A 14,259-nucleotide genomic window follows, 5' to 3' on the forward strand; every position below is an offset into this window, starting at 1 on the left:
GCATAACTCATGACTCAGCTAATGTTGCCCTTCCACTTGCTTGCACCCTAGCCTAAGTGTGTCAGCTTGCCCCAACTCTTTCCACTTACTTTTCACTAGATATTTAAATTGATTCAATAAACCATGTTATTCAAGCATCTTAATTTGTCCTGTGAGCTTTCTGTTTCACTACCTCTAGGATAGATTGCCTAACAGTTTACTTGGAGGCCACCATTGCATCAAGCAGTTTTCCATACAATTCAATTCAGGCATTAATCTCCTCCCAGAATTTCCCTGCTTAGCACCTCTTATTTTATCCTGTCCATATCCTTGCGTTTCTGATGGCATTTATCACACCACACTGTGATTAACTATTTATTCCTCTGTCTCTCTCATTAGTCTATGAGCTCTCTGAAAGCAGGTATAAATTTCATTCTTCTACTCTCATGATAACTTAGCAAAGTGCCAATCACAAAGTAACTACTAAAAGAACTACTGAATGTCACCTGCTGTGGACACAGTTGAGGGGATTACCCATTGTTCTTGCCTTTCTCCCATTTCTAAGATGGGTGTAAATCAGGGAGCGGCAAAACCCTGACTAGGTTCAAAGCAGCATGGAGGTGTTAAGAAGGACCATGAGAGAGGTTCCCTGCAAAAAACAACTTACAGTAGGTGTGTATAGTATTGCTAGCAAGCTTGGGCTTCGGTGGATCTTATTTCCCTGTCTCACACTTTTCACCTGGCTAGTTAAAACAACAACAGTGGAGCCGGGTGGGGGAAGGGGTTCTCCTTCCCCTACCTGAAAATGGCTGCAGGCTCCGACGCTTCAGTCTAAGGGATCTAGGGCCCTCAAAGATTGTAGGTGAATAAAATCTGCTTTAGAAGTTAATCAGCTCCTAAATTGGCCCAGACAATAGGGTTACAAGAAAGATACTCTGTGTGTGTGTGTGTGTGTGTGTTCTTCCCTTCTGAAAATTTGCAAGCATCTTCCTGGTGGCTACACTCTACTCAAAGTAATAAACATAGCTATTCTTATAATTTATAATAAAGGAGATGCATTTTGGAATATATTTCGCTTGAGTGAAAGAAATCAAAATGTGAGACCCTAAATAAAGGGTGTCTTCTGAAGGTCTTTTTAACTCATTCACTTCTCCTTCAGGGATTAGGAGGGTTGGGGTGCAAGAATGTGGCATCACGCACAGGCGTAGAGATTTGCAAACACAACCCAAGTTAGCCAAACTTGCATCTTGTAAAAGGTGGCCCCAGACACCGCCCAATTCCCTAACGTCCAAGAACAGAAGAATAAAAAAATTAAAAAAAATCCAGACAGCCTCTGAACCAACCATTGCCTCACCTTGATTCATTCGCCAATTCACGCCGCCCCGCCCTTTCCGCCCCGGAGGCGGTGGGCCAAGCTCCGTTCCCCTCTAGGCTTCTCCCAGGCCTCTCTTTATGGTAGCGCTGAGACTCTCTAGCCTGGCTCGCCGCTCTCTCGCTGGTAGCTCCGGGAAGAGCCGAGAAGCCGGCGGCCGAGGCCCAGCTGAGACGTTGCGGGTGTGGCCCGGACCCCGGCGATGGAGAGCTCCCGCTAAAGGTGGGAAGGGCTGGGGGAGGCTTTGGGGAGGATCGGGGGCGTGGAGACCGATCCCTGGGTTGGAGGAGGGCCCGGGCCAGGTGATGGAGGTCCCCATGAGAGGAGGGGGAGCAGGTCGGACACGTGAGGGGGATTTTCAGCTGCTAACTGAGGCCTCCGCCAGCCTGCCACCCTGCAGCGTTCCCCGCTTCCTCCGGTTCATCTGCGGCCCCTTGTGTCAAGGCCCAGCACGGTTTCTACCACCCCATCTGCTGACCCCGCGGGTCGTTGCCTCTCTTAGGGAGACCTGGAGCCCTGCTAATTTTGACTTAGGCTTGTCTTATTTAGAGGAGAGCTGTGTGGCCTAGAGCCCCATCCACAGCTTATATCTCTGCTATTTGGTTTTTATTTTTTAAATCGGAGCCCTCCCAGCCCTAGCTGTTTGGTTGAGGCCAGATGCCGAATAAATAGGCTTCTTTCTTCCATTCCCATACCGTGAACATGGTAGAGGCTCATATGGTGTATCTGGTGGCTTGCAGTATTCTGATACAGCCGTGAAGTAGGGGCGTTATGCATATGAGCACAGGGTTGAGGTGGGAATAATTGCAGGATCCTGAGCACCTAGTCACATTGATTTGGGCAGATTCAGCCTTCTTTGTGTGAGATTCTGGCAGTTTAGGAACATGTATTCATTCGAAAGATGTTATCTACTAAGCGCCAATATTGTGCTAGTTAGAGAAGCTACAGCTGTAACAGGACCCTGGTGATTCCTTGCCCTCACCGAGCTTAATATATAATGGGAAAAACTAACAAAGAAGAAAGCCTGTGATGAGGGCTATGAAAAGGGAACTCCCTGAAGTTCCTTACTCTTTTGCCTTGAGTGATAGAGAAAATAACACCATATAGCTCCTGTCTTCCAACAGCTGAAAAGTAATAGAGTAAAAGTTTCAAACACAGAGGAAGAAGGACCTATAACAATAGTATTTTGGTAAGGCACAGGAGAAAGGTGAAGACGCTGGCACTGTCTTGAAGGATTAGTTAGCATTGCCTGGCTTTCCAAGCAAAGAGACAATATGAAGACATAAAATATAAAAGAACTTTGCTAGTAGACTATTTTGACCTGGAGTATGTGACGTTTGAACAAGTAATGCCATGCTAGAGTCCAGACTTTGTTTTCTAGGAAGAGGTGAAAGTGTTTTCAACAGAGTAGCTTACAGTTCAGTGTCACAATCATTTACCCAACTGTTTGACAATGTTGACCACATCCAGAATTCAGGTAGAATAAAGAGAGCTTTGCTCATTCACCTTAGTCTGGAAACAATCTTTCAGTTGTTGAAATCAAGGGATTCTGTTCTCTTTGACGGTTAAGGACCCTAGGAATAGAGAGAAATCACCAATGGAGTTTGGAGACCTGAAGGGTTTGCTGAATTGTGCCACATATGAGCAGTAGGCAGTATATAGTTATTGTTTTAATCCATTCATCCAGCCTATGTCTTTTGATTGGGGCATTTAGTCTATTTACATTTAAAGTGATTATTGATAGATATGTACTTATTGCCATTTTGTTGATTGTTCCTGGTGGTTTTTGTGCTTCTTCTCAGTTCTTTTTTTCTCTTGGTCTCTCCCTTTATGTTTTGATGATTTTTTTTTTCAGTGTTATGTTTGCTTCCTTTCTCTTTTTTTGTGTATCTATTATAGGTTTGTGGTTACCATGAGATTCATGTATACTGACATATATATAGATCCGTTTATTTTTACCTAATTTTTGCATAAGTTTGAATGCTCTAAAAGCAAATTTTACTCTCCCCCCCCATGTTTTATGTTTTTGATGTCATATTTTACATCTTTTTATTTTGTGGATCTCTTAAATACTTAATTGTAGTTATAGTTGATTTTACTACCTTTGTTTTTTAACTTTCATACCTGTTTTTAAGCAGCTGATGCACTGCCTTGACTATAAATTTGCCTGTGCAGTTTTTTTTTCATATATTTCCTTATTTCTTGTTATGGCCTCTTCTACTCAAAGAAGATCTTTAACATTTCTTGTAAGACTGGTTTAGTGATGATGAACTTCTTTAGTTTTTGCTTGTCTGGGAAACTCTTTATCTCTACTTCAATTCTGAATGATAACTTTGCCAGGTAATCTTGGTTGCAGGTTTTTTCCTTTCTACACTTTAAATATATCATGCAGTTTCTGCTGAAAAACCGGCTGATAGTCTTTTGAGGGTTCTTTTGTATGTGATTAGTTGTTTTTCTCTTTCTGTCTTTGAAATTCTCTATCTTGGACTTTTGCTGATTTAATTAGAGTTTGTCTTGGTGTGTCTTTAGTTTTATGTTGTTTAGAACTCTCTGTGCTTCTTGAACCTGGATATCTGTTTCTTTCCCCAGGTTAGGGAAGTTTTCAGCCGTTACATCTTCAAGTATGTTTTCTTTTTCTCTTCTTCTCCTATAATGCAAATGTTAGTATGCTTGATGTTGTCTCTGAGGTCCCTTAAACTCGTTTAAATTTTTTGCTTTTTGCTTTTCTGCTTGGATGACTTCCACTATTCTGTCTTCTAGATTGTTGACCCAGTATATTTTTCTTTTCAGTTATTGTATTCTTCATCTCTGTTTGGTTCTTTTATATCCTAACTCTTAAGTTCTCAGTGTGTTCCTCCATTTTTCTCCCAAGTTTGTTAAGCATCTTTATGACCATTACTTTGAACTCTTTATCAGGTAAATTACTTATCTCTATTTCCTTAGGGTTTTTTCCTGGACTTTTATCTTGTTCTTTTTTCTTTTTTGGAACATATTTCTCTGTCTCCTCCTTTTGTTTAACTCTGTTTCGTATTAATTAGGTGAAACATCTACCTCTCCAAGTCTGGAAGGCATGGCTTTGTGTAGGAGTGTCCTCTGTATGGACCGTGTGTGCCAGGCAGCTTTGTCAAGCTGGTTGGACCTGGAGCAGGTGTGGGCCAGTGTGTCCTGGAGCATGTTCACATTGGGACCACCCTAGTGGGGTGACTGGAGCTGGAGCAGGCATGAGTGGAGCAGGGGAGGGATGTGGTCCCAGGGCTTGCCATGCTCAGACCACCTTGGCAGGACAACTGGAGCTGGGGGGTGGGGTAGGCCTGGGGCATGCTGGGGCAGCCTTGGCAGGCCAGTAAGAGTACCTGGACCATGATTCTGTCCGCACTATTAAGGTGTAAGGGGAACACACAAAAAATGGCACTTTCTGGCACCTTGGACCCCGGAGACAGTTTCAGCAGTTCTCTGCCCATTTGGCAGACACTTGAGGGTTAGTAAATGGATTTCCTTCATCTAGAGCATAGGTGCCCTTTAAACAGTTGCTTCTTTGCTCTGCTCTAGGGTGGGCAAGTCTGCGTACAGGCCCCTCAGTGATATCCCTCCCTACTGAAGGTCCTCGTCAGGGTTGGGGTTCCCATCGATACCATGCCTCTATCTCTTTTACCCATCCCCTGTGTCGTCCCTCTATCACTTGTTCTGCAGCCCTCAGTTCTTCTTTGGCAGGAATGGATCTGTATGTAGGTACAAATTCAGCATGTCGGTGGGAAGAGATGAGTTCAGGGTCTTCCTACACTACCATCTTTGACTGGAACCTCCCAAATATTTTATTTTAAATAATACTGTGGACCATATTTTTGTTTTAAGTTCCTTTTTCTTTCTGATGGGGCCTGGGTCTTCTTGAGGTTTAAGACTATCCCACTTGGCCATTTAACCCTTCTGTTAGTACCCATTCAAGTGTCCTGTAGGTAGTTAGTATTTGAAGATAATGGGCACAAAAAGTTATCAGTTGCCAGAGGCATGACTTGTGTGTGTGTGTGTGTGTGTGTGTGTTTGTTTGTGTGTGTGTGTGTGTGTGTGCGTGTGCGAGCACATGCCTAGGACTGAAACTGCTGATTTGCAAAGTAGGGGTGAAGTTATTTTTTTTTAATTAAATAAAAGGTAAATGGGGAAATGCCTTACAAATTGTAAGACCCCTATACTGAAAAAATAAGACATTTTTCCTGAAAGGGAAAGACTCTTAAAAATTGACCTAAAAATTCAGTAAATTTTTTTTTTCGTTAAATTTCCTCTTAATGCTCTTTTTCCCACTAACTTGAAGAGTGGTAACCAAGCACCACTATCTCCCTCTGCTTTTGTTTTGTTAGTGGAAGTGATGGTTGTGGTCCTGCTTTGACTAACTCCTATAGGAGGCCTGTGATCATGTCCTAGAACTTGTGTTATTAGGGAAACTTGCTACTATCATGGCCTTGTATGAGGTCACTGAGCTTCTTCAGTGCATCCAACCTACCTACCTTAGAGTTGGGTGATGAATAGCAAGAGATAGTGTTTAAAACTTATTCCATGGAATCTATAAAAAACAATTTTAAAATATAATGTTTAAAAAATGAACTCATAGATAAAGAGAACGGATTGGTAATTGCCATTGTCGGGGGTTAGGGTGGGCAAAATGGGTGAAAAGGGTGTCAAAGGGTACAAACTTCCAGTTGTAAATCAAGTAATGGGGATGTAACATCCAACATGATAACTAGTTAATAATACTGTACTGCATATTTGAAAGTTGCTGAGGGAGTAAATCTTAAAAGTTCACAACACAGAAAAGAAACATTTGTAACTGTGGTGACAGTTGTTAACTAGACTTATTTTGGTGATCATTTTGCAGTATATACAAATACTGTATCATTACATTGTATACCTGAAACTAATATAATGTTATGTTAGATAATACCTCAATTTTTTAAAAAAGCTTATTCCCTAACTTGTCAGTGTTCAGATATATGAGGAGCAAATGCTTGTGTTTACTACCTAAGGTATAGAAGAAGGGGTCTGATAAATCTGTATTTATTTCATTCTCTCTCCACTCTTCTGGGAGTGCTGTAAAAATATTGGAGGTTAATCTTAGAATCACAAAACATACTCTATTTAGGTACTGAAGGAAAGTATTGGCAATTCTAAGGCAAGAGAAAATTGAAAATGCAGAACTTTTAAAAGAAAGTGTCAAATAATAAAATCCAGAGTTAGTAAGGAGAGACTTTATTGAAAGGGTTATTGCAAGAGGGGGAAAGGGATTACAGCAGTGGAGAGAATTCTGTGACCAAAAGATTTACCAGCTTCTCAAGGGATGAGTAAACAAAGCTAAAACAGAACTGCTGCGTCTGATTGTAGATCCCAGATTGTTTTGCCCTGAGGCCAGCCTCTTCTCTGGAGGGGTCCTTTGCTGGCTCTGGCTGAGGGTAGGCCAAAGTTCAGGGACCTAGGGGAAGGAGAGAAACTTAAAATATGGTTAACAAGCATTTTGTTCCAATTGATTATTTTCAACAAGCAGTTCAGCTAATTATTCATAAATTTATAAATGTGACAATGGGAATTTGGAGGTCCTTTGTCCTTGTCATAGGTAAACAAGGGACTGTTCTTGAGTTTTATGGAAGCCGTATGGAGGGGAGTAGGAGGGTATCTTTAACCGTGGCTATTCAAGAACCAGGAGCACAGGTCTCAGGTAAAATTTGACTTGTTAAAAAGGCATTTTACTATTTGAAGTGGAAAATAATTAAGTGTACAAATAAAATTCATTGAAACATTTATACAGGAAGGCCTTAGGATACTCATTGACATTCAGGAATTAAAAAATCCTCCATCACTATGTGTAGTTTGAAAGCAGTTAAAGACCAGTCTCATTTGTATCAGTGAAATTTCCATAAGGCTGTGGGGGGAGTGGAAAACAAATCTAAATTACTCAGGTCTAAATGAACACATTTGGGGCTTTTTGTTTGTTACATGGTTTTCATCTTAACACATAAGAAGCTGGATTTTTTTTTTCATTCCGTCAAAGTGACTTGGCTGGAGCAAATTAATTTTTTCCTATGTTTAAAATATAATCTTCCACAAAAAAAGGGAGAAGGAAGTAAAATCATGACTGTCACACAGATATAAAATTAGCAACACATGGTTTTTGTTTACCTTATTAATGAGGGCACTGGTAAGATGTTATATGATCAGTTCAAATGACAATCAAAAGAACAGACACATTTATTGATCAGGAATATTGAAATAAATGAGCAAATAGAGGCAAAACTGTCTTCCACAGTGGGCCAGAGGCATCAATTGTACCTCTACCAGACAGAATTTACAAGAATATAGGCAAGAGTTGTTTTGCATTGCTGTTAGTCTTGTACAGTTGTCAGCTGTACAATAGCTCAAAGGCAGTGAAAGACTCAGAGCTCTCATGTAATGGGAATGTGAAAACTCTGAAGGTTGTACTCTTCAACAGTGCAGTTTTCCACTAAAGCAGGTATTTCTTTCTATACCTAGTTTATGAAAGTTACAACCACCCCCCCAAATAATCTTCCCTAAGTGTCGGACTTCCTGGAAGGCAAGTACATGTCTGTGTGTGTGTGTTTCTTATTCTTTTTTGATATACTCTATAAATATAGAAGATGCTTGATTAATGTTTTTAATTGAATTATCTAAAGCAGTGCATCTCAGACTGTACTGTGCTTACATATCACCTGGTGATTTCCTTTTTAAATGCAATTCTGATTCAGTGAGTGTGGGGCTTTCCTGAGATGTCTCTTTTCTATTCAATAAGTTCCCAGCTGATGCTAGTACTAGTCAGTAGTTCATGGACAGTAAATAGTAATGTATTTCTGACTATTAATTGAGGAAGATATTAGATAATCATTACTGGAGAGCATGGCACCATACTGCAGGTGAAGGGAGCAACATGAAGCTACTAGACTATCACTTGAAGAAAAAAAAAATACTAATTGTGGGCCACATTGCCAGAGCACAGGCCAAAATGAGCAAAAGAAACAGTTGCTAGGCAATAGATCCAAAAAACTCTATAGCAGAAATTTAGCTTCAGAGAAGAGAACAGAAATGAGGACACTGGGAGATACAGCAGGGGAGGAGCAACCAGAGGGGTGTAAGTTTTAGAAGGCAGGCAGTAACCACCAAAGATCACTGCCTGAAGTTTTGTGTTCCTTGAGCTAACCTGACTTTTTTTTTTTAAAGCAATGCTTGAATGTAAAACTGCTTTGACACAGGTGTGTACACTTTTACCGTGACGGTTTCACTCAAGTTAGTGGTATCAATATGCCATTGAGCTTTAAGCAATGTGTAAAATATTTTGTACTGCAACTAGTGATTTGTCTTCTGTCAGATGGTGCACTTTAATTTTTAACTGAGCAGGTCCTGTAATTTGTTCATAAGTAGTTCAGTTTTCTTTTAGCAGCAAATAAGATGTGGAAGATAATGTGAAGCTGGCACCAAAGAGATCTCTACTTACTGGAATATGCAAAAAAAAAAAAAAAAAAGGCATGGTAAATCAGGCCACCAGATCTAGCAAATAAAAATACAGGATGCCCAATTAAATTTGAATTTCAGACAAACAACAAATTACTTTTTAGCAATATTTGGGATATAATTAAAATTATTTATGCATTATCAAAAATTCAAATTTAACTGAGCATCCTGTATTTTATCTGGCAACTCCAATAATAAATAATTCTACCCTAACAGTGATACCTGAGAGATGGCTTCTTAGAAAATAACATAATTGTGCAGCAATTTAATTCCTTCAAGTGTTCCTCCATTATGTACTCAAAAGTACGCCAAGAGTTCAAAATGGTTAGAAGCCACTGTTTACCCAGAAGGGGATGTTTTCAAAGACTGGTAGTGTCATGGCTAACTTGAAGGAAAAACAAATTCCGCTCTATGCTTTCCAACTAAGAGTCTAGATTCTTAGTGGTTTAAGGTTAATAAAAGAATTTATGCAATTGTGGAAGATGTCCAAGCAAATACTTACCAGAAAAATTAATTTAGTAGGAGTTAATCATATTTCCAAATTTCCAAGAGCATCAGATCACTTAGAAATAAGGATTCAACCTCACCAGTACAACTTGAGTCTACTGATAAACTCTCGTGAATGACATCGTAATTTAGCCAAGATTAAAGGAAAATAAAGGAATAGAAGCCCCTAGTAGCAAAGAAAAAAAAAAAAAAACTCCCTAACCTGTAAAAATGTTTTATTGCCAGGGACAGATAGAATTTCTAAAATAAAATTTCCAAGTCACAAGATGCTTTTCCTATCAAATATGATCAGGGTATAGCCCAACTTCTTGAATGCTAAGAAATAGTTTTACATTCAAAAAATCATACATTAGTGGCTACAAATTGGTGATAGTTACCTACAAAAATAAAGAATCTGTGGCATTAATAAGACATTAAGCATTAGCAGTTTCCATAATGTGCTGTGGGGATAGTTGATCAAATTTCCTTCCTGTTGACTGTTAAGGAAGGTCAGAGCCAGATTTGTGATACTATCTGCTGAAGTTTAATACAACATAGTTTGGTGGTGGTGTTTTATAACCATATCTCTGGCTTCTTCTTTTCCATTCCTTAATTTATCTTAACCCACTTATCTGTTAAAAGAAAACAAATAATTAGATTTATACAAGCAGTTTCATCTGATGTGATTGGGACCCATACTTGGTAATTAAATTTTAAAAGTTGGTTAAAATATAATTTAAAATATACTCTGTTTTAATCAGCTTTTAAAATTTTTAAGTTAAGGGCTTCCCTGGTGGCGCAGTGGTTGAGAATCTGCCTGCCAATGCAGGGGACACGGGTTCGAGCCCTGGTCTGGGAAGATCCCACATGCCACGGAGCAACTAGGCCCGTGAGCCACAACTACTGAGCCTGCGTGTCTGGGGCCTGTGCTCCGCAACAAAAGTGGCCGCGATAGTGAGAGACGCGCGCACCGCGATGAAGAGTGGCCCCCACTTGCCACAACTAGAGAAAGCCTTAGCACAGAAACAAAGACCCAACACAGCCATAAATAAATAAATAAATTTTTAAAAAAAATTTTTAAGTTAAAATGTTCAAACACTTTAAATTCTGGGGTTTTTTTTGGGAGGGGTGGCAGTGGGGACCGTGTCTGGCCAGCCCTCATGTACAGGTATTTCAGGTAACACTGCATTTCCCAACCAGGGCCAGACCAGGGTGAGGCAAGAGAGGCACCTGTGGTGCAAATCTGGGGGGGTCCCCGCCTTCAGGGGCGCACCAGTGTCTTCTCCCAGGCTCAGCCCACTCTCGACCTCTGCTCATCCCCCATAAATTCTGTTTTTTAATTTTTTAAATTTTGTATTTTAACTTAAGACATAGAAATGTATATTTACTCACCATTTTTTATTACATGAGACTAGTCTTTTCTTTGTATATGGCTTTACTGATTACAGTTTCTCTCTGCAGAAAACATATCAGAAAGTATCTAAGCTTTCTAACCCTTTTTTTAATGTGGAGCAAAGCTTATAAAAACACTTGCAAGATTTCCGGATCCTTGACTTTTTTAGTACCCCGCCACTGCCCGGATTTCAGTGGTTCACATCTATTTTCAACAACAGTTTTTCCCTAGTGACTTGTATTTGTTAAAACTTGTCTTAAGAATTCAACTAAATTTTTGCATTTGCTTTGAAAAATATTTAGTTATGAAAAATTTCAAACAGAGCACAGAAAATAATGAAAAACTTGTATAGATACCACCAAGCCTTTTCTTCTATAAATCTCTCTTTAAAAAAAAAAAAAAGTCCTTCCTTTTTAGAAGTATATATACCACAGACTTGATATCTATTATTCTTAATGTACATTTTAGCATGTATTCAAGTTCTTATCCAGGAACAGTGCATACTATTGTATACGTAAAATTTTACATGATATACTATATGTCCTTTTGCAGCTTCTTCACTTATGATTATCTTTGAAATTTATTCAAATTGACTCATTTAATTCATGCAGTTTATTTTTAACTGTCCTGTAGCAGTCCCTGTTGAGTAACCTACAATTTCTCACCCTTTACCACTGGGTTATTTCCAATTTTTCACTCTCAAAAGCAATGAATGCTGAAAGACTTTGTATGTACCATGCGCAAAGTCCTTATGCTCACATGGGACATACATTTCTCTGGCACAGACACCTAGAGCTGAAAATGCAAGGCCCTGGGGTGTGGACTTCTTCAGTTTTGCAAGAAATTACCAAAAACTCTAAAGCAGTTGCAGCAGTTTACATTCCGACAAGGTATAAGGAGCATGTAAGAATTTGCCACATTTTTGCCTTCACTATGTTACCAGGTTTTTAAAATCTTGCCAAACAAATGTTTGAGAAGTGGTATTTCATTTGCATTCTCCTGATGACTATGAGGTTAAACACCTGCATTTGTTGGCTGTTTTGTTCTCTTCCTCTGTGAATTGCCTGTGTATATTTGTTTCATTTACTAATGGGTGGTCATTTTCTAATTGATTTGTAGAAGTCAGGGGTCTTTTTGTATATTTGGAATAATAATCCCAACAACACCTTTCCAGTGTGGCTTCTTTTCCCTTCCTTAGAGTTATATAGAAATGTTTAATTTGGACATAAAATCAAACATGTCCATCTTTTTCTTTGATATGTCCTTTCTTGTTTGAGAAATTCTTCTCTACCCCAGTGTCACAAAGTCTTCTATGTTTTCTTATAAATGTTTTTACAGTTTTTCTTTTCAAGTTTTATTTTATAATAACATCTGGAATTGATTTTTGTTTGTGAGAAAAAGATTTTAGTCTGTCTTTTTCCGTATGGTTAGCTGGTTGTCCAAGCATCTTTAATTAAATCTTTCTCCCATTAATGTGTTATACCTATTGATTTATAATACCACATGTCATACACCAAGCCCTCCTCTTTTCATGGATCTATTTGTCTATAGTATACTGATACTACACACTTTTAATTATAATAGCTTTATAGTAAATAAATTTGTTTTGTTTTCCTTCAAGATTATCTTGGCTTTCTTGAACCTTTACTCTTCCATATAGACCAGCTTGCTAAATTCCAGGGCCACGGTGGGGGAGATGTGGAATACCTGGTGAAATTTTGATTGGAATCATATTGAATTTATAGATAAATTCCTAGAAAATTGACATATTTACTATAGTCACACTTGCCATGATTAATTTCTACATTTATTTAAGGTGTCATTTGTCTTTCTGTTTGATCGTTTTCTCCATAAAAGTCTTACATATCTTTTGTAAGATTTATATATCCTGTTAAGATATCTTTGTAATGTTTTTGTTTCCAGCATGCTTGCTGAATTATCTTACTGGTTCTAATAGTTTGTCCCTTGACCCTCTTGTATTTTCCATTTAGATATTCATATCTTTGAGTAATATTTCTTATTTCTTCCTCTTCAATCTTTATATTGAATACCTTTTAATACCTTTTAATATGGTGTTAAATGGAAACTGTGATATAAGTATTCTTGTGTAGTTCTAACTTTACAGAGAATGCTTCTAATGTTTTATAATTAAATATAATAATGTTTTTGTAGGCTCTTGGTAAATGTCTTTCTATTCCTTGCTTGCTAAGAGTTTTCTTTCTATTATGCAGATGTTGAATTTTATCAAGTGCTTTTTCAGTTTCCCAGATAAAAATTTTGCAGAACAAATCTGACTCTCTTTAATGTTTTCTCTAGGGTGATCTGCTAGGCAAAAATCAAAAAGAGGAAATTTGCTAGAATCAAAAATGATGGATCCATGTTCAGTTGGAGTCCAGCTTCGTACCACAAATGAGTGCCATAAAACCTACTATACTCGTCACACAGGTTTCAAGACTTTGCAAGAATTGTCATCAAATGACATGCTTTTACTTCAGCTTAGAACTGGAATGACACTTTCTGGGAACAATACAATTTGCTTCCATCATGCAAAAATTTACATCGACAGATTTGAGGATTTGCAGAAGTCATGTTGTGACCCATTTAACATACACAAAAAACTAGCCAAAAAAAATTTACATGTAATTGATTTAGATGATGCCACTTTTCTGAGTGCAAAATTTGGAAGACAGCTTGTACCTGGTTGGAAACTTTGTCCAAAATGTACACAGATAATCAATGGAAGTGTGGATGTTGATTCTGAAGACCGGCAGAGAAGAAAACCTGATTCAGATGTATGTATAGTTGTTTTTTCTCCGGTACTTCTACAATGTGGGGTTATAATTATAAGGAAATCACATTTATATCACTGTTTATTACAGTTGAGCCTTGAACAACACAAGTTTGAACTGTGCAGGTCCACTTATATGTGGATTTTTTTCAGTCAATACAGTACTATACAATCTGTGGTTGGTTGAATCCAAAGTTGCAGAGGGCCAACTGTGGGACTTGAACATCCTAGCATTTTGGTATCCGCAGTGGATCTTGGAACCAATCCCCCTCAGATACCAAGGGAGACTGTATACTAACTAGCAGGCAGTGAATATAAAGTTGGGGAGGTGAAAATAAATGGTGTTTCTAAATATTTGTGTAAACCCAGATTGTTTGATAAAGAAAGTTGGCTTAGGAAAAGAATAACATAATATTCCCAAGACTTTCAAGCCATAGCTCCTAGTGCTAAGACATTCTGGCACAGCCGGGACTTAACCATCCTCTTACCCATCCTAGCTCCTTTTCTGATACCAAAGTAACTCAGTAGGATATGCCAGCCAACAAGGGTCTGAAATGTAGCAGGATGAAGTCCCTTTTTTGAAGGACTTGAAAACTGCTGCTTTAAAAGGAACTTCAGAAGTGACTTGAAATAATTGTTTGTTTGGTTTTGTTTTTTTTTTTGCGGTTCGTGGGCCTCTCACTGTTGTGGCCTCTCCCGCTGCGGAGCACAGGCTCCAGACGCGCAGGCTCTGCG

The 14,259-nt window shown here is 38.7% G+C and overlaps 1 protein-coding gene across 2 annotated transcripts in view; it reads left to right on the forward strand.

Annotated features, from left to right (window-relative positions):
* Window positions 1-1,449: 1,449 nt before the first annotated feature.
* ARL14EP (ARF like GTPase 14 effector protein) overlaps window positions 1,450-14,259 on the forward strand; it is a 19,726-nt gene continuing 6,916 nt past the window's right edge. Inside the window, exons 1-3 of one of the 2 annotated variants that reach the window (XM_028501447.2) lie at window positions 1,450-1,573; window positions 7,865-7,925; window positions 13,053-13,528. In XM_028501447.2, coding sequence (XP_028357248.1) covers window positions 13,103-13,528 — 426 coding nt within the window. In that variant the 5' untranslated portion in view covers window positions 1,450-1,573; window positions 7,865-7,925; window positions 13,053-13,102. The remainder of the gene's footprint in view (window positions 1,574-7,864; window positions 7,926-13,052; window positions 13,529-14,259) is intronic. The other variant, XM_007121385.4, reaches the window with a different exon arrangement.

The sequence above is a fragment of the Physeter macrocephalus genome, chromosome 16 (genome assembly GCF_002837175.3).
Source record: "Physeter macrocephalus isolate SW-GA chromosome 16, ASM283717v5, whole genome shotgun sequence".
In the NCBI taxonomy this organism is placed as follows: Eukaryota; Metazoa; Chordata; class Mammalia; order Artiodactyla; family Physeteridae; genus Physeter; species Physeter macrocephalus.